At 38.5% G+C, this 14,033-nt stretch overlaps 1 protein-coding gene across 1 annotated transcript in view; it reads right to left on the bottom strand.

Annotated features, from left to right (window-relative positions):
* Positions 1-484: 484 nt before the first annotated feature.
* LOC123027473 (cytochrome P450 27C1) overlaps positions 485-14,033 on the bottom strand; it is a 35,572-nt gene continuing 22,023 nt past the window's right edge. The window contains exons 6-9 of the mRNA XM_044438386.1: positions 10,829-10,995; positions 5,966-6,044; positions 3,359-3,562; positions 485-601 (exon numbers count right to left, since the gene is read on the bottom strand). Coding sequence (XP_044294321.1) covers positions 485-601; positions 3,359-3,562; positions 5,966-6,044; positions 10,829-10,995 — 567 coding nt within the window. The remainder of the gene's footprint in view (positions 602-3,358; positions 3,563-5,965; positions 6,045-10,828; positions 10,996-14,033) is intronic.

Genomic DNA, 14,033 nt, shown 5'->3' with positions numbered 1-14,033 from the left:
TTCATCTTGCAGCTTACTGATGTGTTAATTGCAAATATCCTGAAGACACCAGTTACACATCTCAGTTACCAGACAGATCATTGGATCTTATCTCAGGCGATTGCCTAACAATGGGGAACAATTTGGAAAGACATGATAAAGTGGTCACAGCTGTTTGCTGGAATTTAGAATTAACATTAACGTCTCAGTACTTCCTAAGGTATCTCATAGGAAAACAATCCAATGATATCAATGTGTTTCAGCATATGATCTTGAATCCTTGCCTTTATGCTGTCTTCCAAAGATAAACTAGATTCCCAGAATGGGGAAAAATAGATTTTGATATGTACTTACATAATGTTCTGTGTAAAAAAAATGCCTTTCAGGAAGCAGTTTTTCATAAACCATTAGGTAGGCATCAACATTTGATTTCAGAAATCCCATCACGGCTAAGGATCTTCAGCACATTTTGCCAGAGCTGGGGCAATTCTTCTAGTTTCTACTCTCATTTCCTGTCAGCAAACTTCACCCTGATGGAATCTGCAGGAGTCAATAGTCCATGGGTTTTGGCATGAACTGTTTTAGTTTTCGGAGAAATTTTTATTTCAAATCTTTGAAGAAGCTGGGGAGAACAAGTGGGAGAATACCAGAATCAATAAAAAGTGTGTGAGAGAAAGGTAACTGTAATACTAACAGTATTTTACATTTTGTAAAATCCAGTAAACATGCTAGAACAGGGTAGGCAAACTATTCAGCCTGTGGGCACATTGAGATATTTCATAAACTGCATAACTATAACCTGGCTGCCATGGTGTTGGGAATGAGGGGGGCAGTCGTTCTTGCTGTATTTTCCCACGTCATGCCAACCTAGACTTGTCAGATGAGGTGGGGCTGGGAAACTGGGGCCCCAGACATTGAGATGATAGATATGGAAGAGCTTCTCTCAAGGCTATGCTCCACAGGTGCTCAGGTGGACTCTGAGAATAGCCAGGATTTGCAGCTGTTGGATGAGAGTTGGGAAAGCATTTCCAGGAACTAAACAAGGCTGCTACGCTTCTTGACCCCATGACATGGCATTGGTAAAGAAGAGCTAGCCAACTAGCGGGTTGGTCTATAGAAAATTGGCTAGACCACTTCCAAGGGACTCTTCCTAGAGGAAAGGATCCCAGATGTAGGGTTCTCCAACTGGGTTCAATGAACTGTTCTGTGCATGTTCAGAGACTCATCCTTGTTGGTTGTACTTACTGGAAGTGCATTGGAGAATTCAGAGCTTTTTTCCCCCAAAGAACAGTCTATTATTTTGGTAGAGCAAAGGGGGACAACTAGCTCACAACACATGGGTAGACACAGTTGGTCACTAAGAACAAGTAACCTGCACAGAGGTACTTATGGGAAACTGAGATAGTGGAAGCCAGAGGCTAACTTTGAAAATCTATCTTCATAATGTCTTTTGGTCTTTTAAAGACATAAGCCATCAGTCATTATCCATGTTGTGACAGTAAATTCCATAATTCAATAGGCTTTTATGTAACTGTACTTTCATTTGTGCTGTGCACAACTGGGCAGCATACAAATGTTTTAAATAAATAAATAAATAAATAAATAAATAAATAAATAATTTGTCCACTCTGGACCTACTGTTGATCAATTTGATTCTCTTACTACAAGTTCTAATACTGAAGAGGTGAGAGAGGTCAAGGGAGATTTTTTTCAAGCAATTCCAGCATAGCAATGTAGGATTCCATAAGCACTTCCATCTAAGGAAGTGGAAGAGAGACAGGGAGAGCTTCTATCAAAAGTTTGGCTAGGCTTGGTAGAGCTAAGCAGATATACTTTGAAGAACCTCATTTTCACTGATCCATGTGTTGGCTGCACACGGTTGTTTTTGCAAAGTCCAAAGTCAGACCAAGGTTGCAATCCTCAGCATGCTTACCTTAGAGTGAAGCCCACTGAACTTAAATAGGACTTGATTTGAAGTCGGAACATTAAGGATCCCTCTGCAAGCAATACCACTTTTCATGTACCTAAATTTGCATATACCTAACATTGCCCTTATGTTTTCTGTGGATTTCCTGAAAGTTCTTAGGAAAAGAATGAAAAATGTAGCTATTGTCATATGGAGATTCCTCACTCCTTTTATAATTCAATGTGAAGACTGTATTTAGCAGTATATAATTCCACAATTCAGTATATTCATCTCTTGCATTTATAACTCTGGGTGTGTGATTATTGACTTCCATTTTCACTCAAATAAAAACATTTTCAGATTTGGGCATTTTGCTACATTGCTTTAAATGGGAATGGTCACTAAACTCTTCCCCATGTTAAATCTTTCCCACACAGCTACAAAACTAATACTGTGTTTTCAGGATATTCATTGGATTCATTACGATTTGTTTCTCAGGTTTGGGCAAGGAAATGCACAGTGACACTTGAGGCCTGTATCTAATGGCGCCTGCCCTAGAACAGCAAGCCAGCCAGCTCTCCTCTGCAAGTGCCACCTGCCACTCGAAGAACACAGGTTTAGCACTTTCAGGGGCAACCCAAAATGAGCTAAAACACTCGTTTCTGGAATAGCACAGGCTGGCAGAGCTCTCATAAGGGCATTTTTCCAACTACCCTGTTCCAAACACCGGCATTTTTACTCACTTCACAACTTGCCCCCAGAAATGCTACATCTCTGTTGTGCAAGTAGGAAAACAGCAGAGACCAGGGTTGGCTATGCGGGGACAAGAAGCCCTTGTTATTTTTTTCCCCTAGGGTGCAGATGAAAGGAGAAGTCCTTGGGAATAGAAACAGGACTGATTAGGCTGTGTCAGGAGATCCATTCTGACTGGTGCCAGTGTAGCAGTAATTCTTTTCTTGGATAAAGAACCCTTATTTTAAAAAGGGTGCCTCAAGGAGGAGAAATAATCACCCTTCCCAATCCATAACAATTCCAAAGAACTTACAGCAACATGTGAACAGACCCACTTGGAAAAAAAGCTGTTGTTGATTCAGGGAATTCTCTTAAAATAATACTCTGTACCAGGGCTTTTTTTTGTCATAGAATGCACCGGAACAGCGTTCCGACACCTTTTTTTTCCAATGGATTTTATGAAGTGATTTTGAATCATAGCAGATCAGCAGCAAATATCATTAACGTCGTGCCTGCAGGCTGCTTGTGTGTCTGCTATCTGATAGTGAGATAGTGAAGGTGGGACGCTGCTCCGCTGCTCGGCTTGGGGTTGGTGTGTGTGGTTGCGTGCTTACTGCCGGTGAAGTGAGTTCCGGCACCATTTTTTTTTTTACAAAAAAAGCACTGCTCTGTACTCTTAAAATGTATTTCAGATGTTTTATACAGCAATTATATATGCCATTGTAGTTATAAGCTACTAACCTGTATTACCGCAAGGTGAATTTCCAGTTCAGCAATTCTCTTTCCTATACAACTCCGAATACCATAACCAAAGGGGATGGAACCAAAATTATCCACCCTGTCTATATTGCTTTTCCTTAGCCAGCGCTCAGGTTGGAACTTATTTGCTAGTGGGAAATTATCTTCTTGATATGAAGTAGCATAATGACAGAGTGCCAGTTGTGTCTAATGAAACAAACACACACATTTACAAACTACTTATAATTTCCAGTTTTACACTCTTATATAGAATATCCGATTATTGACAAAGGTTTTATTCAATGTCAGTCTAATTCAATCTCAGTGGGTCAACTTTACACAGGACACAATTTATGTAGCACCAGTATAAATAACTCCTTGCATAATGGCAACAGTGTCAACTGGTTTTCCCAGGAAAACATGCCACATTAGCTTATCCTATTGCCATAACACATTAGTGCTACTTACATTGCATAAACATAGAGGCTGCCCAGTATCAAAGACAAAACAGAATGATTATACTTAGATACTGACTGATATTCTAAGATTTCTAACACACAAAAATACAATATAAATGCCATTATAAGAGCAATATAAAATAATAGTTATATTGAAAACACTACAGAAACAGTGAAACAGAGATGCGCAAATACACATCAGAGAAAGCCTGAATAAACGGGCGTATCTTCACGATTACTGCCTACCAAAGTGCTTGTGGGACATTGTTCTAGGGGGTAGGTCCCATTACTGAAAAGGCTCATTTATGTGCCATTATTTGATAACAAAATATATATTTACAGATAGATATACAGTCCTACTGTGCCCATGAGCTAGTGGGACTCCCTGTTAATGCAATTGGGAGTGTGCGGTTCTTAACCAGAAAATAAGCAGAAACACTAGTCTCTGGAATGAAAGTCAGCAGAGTTCATAAAATGGAGCTCTGCTAATCAGTTCAGATATGGAAAAGGGCATTGCCACTCATTTCCAGTTTAACTTTATGAAGCAGTAACTCCCCAATCTGCTAGTGGTCAATCCCACTGGCCTAATGGAACGAATGGGGGCACAGTAGAGGAAGCTGCCCATAGTTTTTATTGAAAACTATACAGTTGTGGACTTGTACATGACCATTAAAAAAAAACCTGTTCTGGGCTTCTGATTCTTCTATCTAGAACTCCAGAGAAGTCTAGAAAGAAACAACCCATATATCCACAGTTGGTCTCATTAGATCCATCTTATGTAGCTAACAGATTTCACAAAGCAATCAAAACACAAGCTGTAACTCAAAGCAAATTCAAATGGATGGTATTCTTCAAGGAACAAATCACGGTGAATTTGAGAAAGGAATGCCAAATGTTGCTGTTGATGCTTCAGTCAGTTATTTCATCAGCATCAACCTGCCTTTTGGTGGAGCATTGCTGAATGGGTGATCGACATGCATCTTCAGGTACACTTGGGCAAAATGCATTGTTTATAACCCACTCCCATCATATCATAGCATAATGGAAGGGCAAGAAAAGACAGTAGAAGTATAGTGTGACCTAATGGCAGAAAGTGGCTGTTAGCATCTTTATACTGGTAAAATATGTGATCAGAGATATACTTGGTCTTTGGATGTGACTATAAGCCAATGAGGAGCCTTGTCCACTACAATCATCCACAGCTGCAAGTGTGGATTGCTGTGCAGCTTTTATGTGTCTGCTCTTTATCAACCACACAGACAGAAGTTGTTCTTACAGAATGACTCTCAAAGATGGATAGGGATTTTGTTGCTATAATTCTATTCAACTGTACAGATGCAAAACTTTTAACTGGATTTTTTTATAGCAATGTAAAGATCCTGCATTAATTCAGCTATCTCAGAGTGTGAGATGAATTTGCCTTTCTCAAATACAACTGTTAGTCTATAAAGGTGTCTTGCCTCTCAGGCCCTAAACTGTTTGAATTTCTTGGGTTAGGAAAAAGGGGGGTGTATGGGGCAGCTTTCTTCATAATCTCAATGTGGTTTCCAAGAAAGAATTTGCAACTTTTAGTAATTCTAATTTTTTTTAATGTTGAGAATGAAAAGGGTCACAAATGTAGGGAATCAGGAAGGAGTTCCATCATGGTACTCTTTAACATTAAAGGAATAATTAAAAGAATCGTTTCATTTGAAGAGAGTCATAATATAATTAAGGTTTGGAAAACTGAAAAAACCCCTCTTCTGCTTATCAATAAAGAAATAATGTGATCTCACTAGCATTAATTAAAACTCCAATATTTCCTGCCACTTTTAAAACCACGTTAAAGGAATTATCATTGAAAAGTTTTAAAACAAAAAATACAATTTTGGAAGAGTTTTCATTTTATGGTAGGCATTCTGTCTAACCTTAACAGGTTTAATTCTTTCCAAAAATGGAGCTCTTTTCAGCTGCTTTACTAAGGTATCTGAGTTCTATTCCTCAACTGTTTTAAGTATTTTAGCATGAAAAGTCAATAATACTTTAAGTTTTCAGTTAATGATCTCACCTAATTTAGGTTAAACTAGACTTTCACAAAATATCTGGTTTCTTCGTACAGGAAATATCATCTGCCCCTTTCCCACTCCTTTCATAAATCTTTTATACTACTCACCCCTTTAGGTATCAGGTATCCTCCAAGAATCATATCTTTTTGGGTTACTCTACCATTTCCTGGTAATACTGGAAATAACCTACAAATAAGTGCCAAAATAGTCAGTGCTCGTATAATACATTTCTTAGAATTCTTTGAAGGTGCTCACAAGAATAGAGGTAATGATAGGGTAATTCAGTAAACTCTATGTGCTTAGACTTTTAAACAGCTGTTGACAAACTTCCTTTCTATCCATGGCTCCTATGAAATTTTCACAGTAACAGTCGACAGGAATAGACAAATGTTTCTGACAAGGTAGCCAAATAAATAGGGGTCTCCCAAGAATTTGTCTCATGGATGCCATTTAATTTTTGTACAAACAATCTCAACAGTGAGGTAGCCACAGCCATAGATACACCAAATTATTTAAGATGTCAAAAAATAAAGTGATTGCAAAGAGTCCCACCCCAAAAAAGCCTCCCCAAAGTGGATGACTGGACAATAGAAGGACAGATATAATATGATAGAGGTAACCTGATAAACAGACAAAAAATAAATTAAAAAAGCGATACTAGTTTCACCAATAGATTTTAAACTGACAGTAGCCCCACAAGGAAAGCTCTTGGGTGCATGACTGAATGTTCAGTGCACTACAGCATTGAAGAAGGCAAGTTCGCTATAAAAAATGATCTAAAATCCAACAGATATTTAATACCATTTTATATATCTGTATTGAACAATTTTGAAATATTGTGTGTAGGCTACCCTGTTTCCAGAAGAATAATGCTGAGATGGAGATAATATAGAAAAGAACATAATGCAGTATAATACTATACATTTATTCTCAAAAGTAAATCCCACCATATTCAGAGGGTTAGTCTCTGATAAGTGTGCACAAGATAGCCCAAAAGGATTGAGAATATGGAATATTCTTTTTATAAATATCAAAAGAATATAAAATTAAAATAAAACAATAACAGCTGTAATCCTAAAAACACAGTTACAAGAGAATAAGTTCCATTGAACACAATGGGACTTCCTTCTAAGTAACTAACATGTATAGGATTGTACTGCTGGAAGGCATATGAAATAGCTTTAGTGTTTGAGGGAGAAACTTATTTTTTCCCCAATTGCTAATATTTGAAATAAGAAAATGATTGAAGAACCATTGAAACTCATAATCAACTCAAGAAATACATATTTGCTTGTTTATTAAATCTATATCTTGCTTTTCCCTCATGGCCACTTGGCATTATGATGGCTGCTGGAATAAAATTACTTTGTAAAATGATCAAGAAAGTTCATGGAGAATACGTCTATTAATTAACATTAGCAATACTAATTAGAAAAGGAACATCTATGTTCAAAGACAATATACTTCCTAACACAAAAACACCGAACAGCAACCAGTAGCAGAGCAATAAAGGATACCTCTTGTGATCTTGCTGGAGGCATGCAGCTGGCCACTGCTGGAGTCAGAATTCTGATCCAGACATCATGGGAAACCATGGTTTCCTCTTACAAGAACGAGTCTTATGCACTCCCTTTCCTCCATGCACAAGAGGAGACTGGTGGCTTTTGCTTTAACACTTGAACTCACCACAGCTTCTGGTTATCTACAGACAAAGGGGTCTTAACACATTTGGGGCTGCTTAGCTTAGAGAAAGGGTGACTAAGGGGAAGCACAATAGAAGTGTATAAAATTATGCATTCTGTGGAGGAAGTTTTCCTCCATATCTCATCACATCCAGAGCCAGGCATATCTTTAGGCAGAGTAAAGCAGTTGTATCAAGGTGCAGATTCTGGGAGGCAGCAGAAAAGTATTGAAGACCTGTGTAACATCCGCGCTATTTTGCACCATTGACTTAACCCATTTTCAGGTACGGTGTCAATTAATCAATGTTAAAAACAAATTCAACTGCTAGTCCTCTCAGCTTTTGTATATGCATTGGGAAGGGATTCCATCTTATTCTTTGCCTCAGGCTGCAACTTGCTTTCTGTTGTCCTGATAAAACAGTCCAATGAAGCTGAATGGAAGATTTAGGACAGTTAAATGAAGTTGTATCCTCCTCCCTGACCCGGAACAGTTCCTCTTGCTGTTGGCTTCCTTTCAGCATCCAGTTAAGACCAGGCTATTCACCCAAACATTTTTTAAGTAACCATACCTTGATTATGACTCATCACAGATTGTTGTGTTGAATTGTGAGGGTTTGCTGTAGTTTTATGATTTAATGTTAAATAAATGTATTTTAATTGATTGTATGGTGCCCTGAGATCTTTTGATACAAGGTAAGCAAGAAATAACCTAATAAATTAGTAAACTAATAGATAAGTACTTGTTTACCAATCTTAAGAGTTAAATTATGGAACTCACTGCCACAAAATGTATTGATAGCCACCAGCTGGACAGTTGCAAAAGAGAATTAAACATATTTATGGAAGTTAAGGCAATCAATGGCTGCTAACCATGGTGGTAATATATTACCTCCAGTATCAAAGACAGTATGCTGAGGAACATCAACAGGAAGAGGATGTTACACACATGCCCTGCTTGTGGGGCTCCCATGGGTATCTGTTTGGCCACTCTTCAAACAGAATATCATTCTGGATAGACCTTTGGTCTGATCCAGCATAGCTCTTTATATGTAGCTTGCTCTAGCTAAGAACAATTAACATTAAAACAATTGAATATCAAGTCATAGTTCAACCATGGTTTGCTTTAACCATGGATAGAACAAATCATAGTTTCTTGAGTTGAGATATAACAATGAACTTTGTTTGGCTCAAAAATACAGTGGACTTTTCAATTTTCTCTTCTTACATAAGGAAATTGAGAAGAGGGAAGGAAGGGGAGCATTTGGGTAGCCAAAGACAGGATTCCTGTACCTTTAATAGTTGCATAAAAGGAGTTTCAGAAGGTGCATTTTCATGAGAGTTACACAACCATCTGATAAAATTCCCCTTCTCTAGTTACTAAAGTGCAAGAGCCCTGCCTCTTCTGAATCTGGCCATCCTAGCATCATGGAAGCCCACAGGTCACACTACTCATTCTAAGGACCATGGTTTCCAATTACCTTGATCCAGGCCTGACTGCTGAGCCAAATTAATTAATGGTGCATTCCAATAAGGCAATTCTTATGATGTAGTATACAGGATTTATACTTGGATTAGGAGTACATTATGCAATACATTCACAGAATTTAAAGAACCATAGCAGTTTTGAAATATGCTACAGATAAAAACAATGGCCCAGTTTAGAAGATTAAAGATTATGTGGGATTATATTCATATACCCACATACAGCACATACAGTTTCTCTCATCTCTCCACACAAGTGAGAAAACGAAGGAAGGTACAGTTAACTGTATATTTTACCATTATGTTCCTATCTGGTACCTGTGAATAGGTGGCTTCAAAAAACCCAGGCTATGAAGCCATGAATTAAACTTGGCTTATGAATCCCAGTTTGTTTGGAAGCTACTAACCATAGCTTTTGGTCTGCACATAACATCAAGCTACGGTTAAGTGTGGCCTTCTGGCTTGTTCTCTTGTTCATGCAAAGGGAAGGGAGTGCAGGCCAGTGCATGATGTTTGTGCCTATCCTACTTTCTTAAGCTAGGATTTGATTGCCCTAACATGTCCTACTTTGAAAAGATGCTCCAAAGGCTATCTTACAATGAAGTGCGCCCCTTTGGTTATGGTGCACAAGTTTATTAGATATATCCATCTCCAGCTGCCTTTGAGATTACATTTGCACCTAAGTAATTAGAAGCAGTGATCTAGTATGTGAGGAAGCAAGACTCAAGTCCACAGCTTAGTGGGGTTAATTTAAAAAAAAAAAAAACACTCTCTAATTACACCTCCAAACATGACACCAGTGTGAGAAACTCCACAGTTTTGTCTCTGCCTTTGGTTTTAACAATATTTTTTTCTGCATCAGCTTATTCATCTGCAGAACAGGTATAATTAACTGGTCACAGTGCTATTGATAAAAGAGTAATCAGGAGTTCAATTATTCATTTAAAGCACTGGCCTCAGTCTGCCACTATTATTTTGCAAACATCTCCGAGAGAAACCAGGGGCAGATGCAAATGTACTTCTTTCTTCTTCACAGAGTTCCAAGCTACAAATGGAAGGGAGATTGGGTGTGGGGAAGTGGAATACATTATCATCTTAACTCCTTCTCCCCTCTAAATCTCATGTACCCAAGAAGAGGCTTTCTTCCTGCAGAATTGCAAATGTGTGTTTGCAGAGGTTGGAGCTTCAGAACTTCACTGCCAGAAAAAGCCACTAGGGGACAGAGTCCAGAACAAATTCAGAACACTGCATCTTGCTTCTCCAAGCCCAATTGCCACTACATAAGCAGTTTTTCCTTTCAAATCAGGCAGCTGAAGTAATTTTCTACATCTCTGCATATACTACTTCAATCCAAAGTTACATAAAACTGTGACATCTTAATTGTTTTTGTGTGTATTTCCTTAGGAAGCCATCTTTCCTGAACAGCTGATTGAATAGTATTGTTTTCCCCTCTCTGACATGGAAGCAAGTTATTTAAATAGGTGTTTCCTTATGTCTAGCCTTACTGGTGTAAGTTAGAGGCAGAACTTGGGTCCAAGTAGCATCAGTTAACAGTTCTATTGCATTTAGCTAGATTCTCTCTCATTTCAGTGTATGTTTACTGAGACACTACTAGCTTCAATGGAACTTACTCTTTAGAATGTGCCTAGAAATACACCCATAAGTTTTCTTGAATGAGACATCTTCAAATACCCAGAATACCCCAGTATAGAAATAAAGAAAAAACAGAAATATTACGATTTAAATGGATACACTGTAACAAGAATGCTACAAAACCTTCTGTCAGCTAAATTTTTCTATACTTACCTTAAGGTTTCTTTGAGAAGAGCTCTAACCATGGGCAAGTTGGGGATATCCTGTGCATCAGGGACTTCATCCTTCCCCAGATTGCTAACTATTTCTTTATAAATAGAATGCTGCACTTCTGGATGCTTTGCTAATAGGTAAGTTGCCCAGGATAAACTGAATGAAGTCTAACAGAGAGGAAAGGACAGTAGTGGGAAACGAAGTAATAATATTTGCAAAATAGTGCACCTCAATCAAACAAAGTTATAACTATTAAGAATAATGCCTAATATTTATAAAATACTTTCCCAAACATATTGTTATGCATATTTATGTAGAAGGAAGTTTATTTATTTGATTTCTACCCCACCCCATTAGCCATAAGGCTCCCTGGGTGGGTTAGAACAACAAAAATACAGAATAAAATACAGTATAAAAACAAACATTACAAATAATAATAGCATATTTAAACCAACATACAATGCACAAAACTGATAACATACCCCACAGTTAAAATACTTCTTAAAACAAATTAGCAATTAAAACACCATCAAAATAAAAAGGTCTTCACCTGGCACCTAGAAGAATATAGATAGGGGGCCAGGCAACCCTCTCTGAGGAGCTTGTTCCAGGCCAGAGTGCCACTGCAGAAAATGCCCTTCTTCGTGTCACCACGTCCTTATTTCCTGAGGAGGGGCTCCTTCAGAAGAGCCTCAGATGAAGATCTAAGATGCCAGGTGGGTTCATATGGGAAGAGGTGCTCCTTTAGATAGCCTGGCCCCAAGCCATTTGGGGCTTTAAACCTCAGTGTTAACACCTTGAATTGGGCTCCCAGACCTCAACTGGGAGCCAGTGAGGACGGCAAAGGACTGGCTTTATATGATCATATCTGTCAGACCTTATTAACAATCTGGCCACCTATTCTGGACCAACTGAAGTTTCCAGACCATCTTCAAGGAAAGTCCCATGTAGAGCACATTGTCTGTCCAGATATGGCCAGAGCTGATATATCAGCTTAAGCTGATAGAAGGTGCTCCTGGCCACCAAATCCACCTGAATAATTCAGGGTCCAGAAGCACCTCCAAGCTGCTCTGTTTGGGGGAATGTGACCCCATCCAGGACAGGCAAGATGTCACCCATCCAGACAGACAGACTCCCCACCAACAGTATCTCCATCTTATCTGGATTACGTATCAGTTTATTAGTTCTCATCCAATCCATTACTGAGGCCAGGCCCCAATTCAGAACATCCACTGCCAAACCTGTATCCAATGAAAAAGAAAGGTAAAGCTGAGTGTCATCAGCATATTGATGGCAACTCAGCCCACACCTTCTGATGACCTCACCCAGCAGTTTCATGTAGATGCTAAAAAGAAAGTTCCACTGTTCCCAGTAGAGTCTACTCCCATTGCATAGGATTGGGGCCTAAAACTTCAACATTATTATTTTGATTATGAGACCTACAGCCATGTTTTCTTGCTTTCTTCACTGATGTCTGATTAAACATGTATAAGTCTGCACTGTTAGGCTTCAACACATACACAAGTACATCCACAGAATTTTACTTGGATATAAGCATGCTTATGGGGGTTTACTTGTACTGAACTACAAGTTAAAGTATTCTTCCTCTTAGAGAGAAATCAAAAAAGTAAAATAAAATACTTTATATAATCTAAAAACTGGCTTTATTCTTTATCTGTCATCTGACTTCTTCAGAATTCAGTTATCATCTTTTGTGGCCCTTCCCTGGGCAGAGGTACGCAGTAAGGATACAATGAGGAACTTCTTAGATAGCGTCATTTCAGTATTAACACCTTGGCTATGGAATACCCTACTCAGACATCTCCATTGCAACCAATTTGATGTCCGATGAAGACCATTTTTTCTTCTCCAGATTCTAATTTTAAATATTTCAGTTCTTTTTAGATCTGGCAAACTGACGTAGTCTTTGTGATTGGCTTTAATCTGTTGTTTTCTTATTCTGCTATTTTATCTCACATATTTTTTATTTTATGCCTTAAAAATGCTCGTGTATATAGCCTGGAGAACTTTTCCAATTGTCCAGTTAGATTTTACAGAAGGCACAATACATATTCCTCAGACCACTAACAGAAGTGCTTTAAGGAACCTAGCATGGAATTTATTGTTTTCATTTCTTAATTTTCTACTACAATATGAATTATTTGAATGTCAAATTGTGTTTACTATTTTAATATTTATCAAAGCATTTGTCATATATTTAGGGATAAGGTGTACATGATATTCAATACTATTGTCCCCAGCCTCACAAAACAGAGTAAAAGCCCGGACATCCTTTTAGTTCATCTATTTTGAGTTTGTCCAGTACTATTTTCTTACAAACTCAGCACTGGATTGTTACTATCTGTAGACTAGAGGCTGGGAACTGTGCCTAACTACATAAGAAATTACTGTGATCTAAAGACTGTGTCCTCTCAGGTTCCCAGTGCCTTCACATCCTCTTCAAAACTGACACTGTGCTAAAGTATCTGAGGTGCTTTGAAGCTCAGTAAGAGTACCCTGGACTATTTTGTTCAAAGCCTTTAATAACCCTTTCATGTAACTACAGTTTTATATTAAAAATCACAGCTCTGGGAAACCAGGCCTTATGTGCTTCCTCTTGTGCAGAACAGATAAATAAGTCACTGCCAGCTAAAGAGGTGGATATAAATGGAGACAATTTCTCTGACAACATGAGAGAATTGAAAGAACAGGGCATGTTTAGCCTCAAGAAGAGAAGACTGAGGGGAGATATGATAGCTCTATACAAGTACCTCAAAGACTGTCACAAAGATGAAGAACAAGATCTCTTCTCAATCATCCCAGAGTGCAGGACAAGGAATAACAGGCTCAAGTTACAGGATGCCAGGTTCCAGCTGGACATCAACTGCTCTTCCTGACTGTTTGCGCAGTATGACAATGGAACCAATTACCTAAGGTGGTTGTGGGCTTTCCCACACTAGAGGCATTCAAGATGCAGCTGGACAGCCATCTGAGAGGGATGGTTTAACCTGCAATTAGCAGGGGGTTGAACTCAATGGCCTTCTGATCCCTCCCAACTCTACTTTCTTTGATGCTATGTTATTATTTATGGATACATTTGATTAACTGTGAGGAAATGGAAGTTCCCTAGGAATCACCAAAGTCTAAAGCATGCCCAACTCTTCATTTTATTTGGAGGTCCTGAAGTTTCATTTGTTTTCCTCTG

This window comes from Varanus komodoensis, unplaced genomic scaffold (assembly GCF_004798865.1).
Source record: "Varanus komodoensis strain SLA01 unplaced genomic scaffold, ASM479886v1 scaffold32, whole genome shotgun sequence".
Classification (NCBI taxonomy): domain Eukaryota; kingdom Metazoa; phylum Chordata; class Lepidosauria; order Squamata; family Varanidae; genus Varanus; species Varanus komodoensis.
Note: the sequence above shows the minus strand (reverse complement) of the source record. Positions and strands in the feature narration are given on the sequence as shown.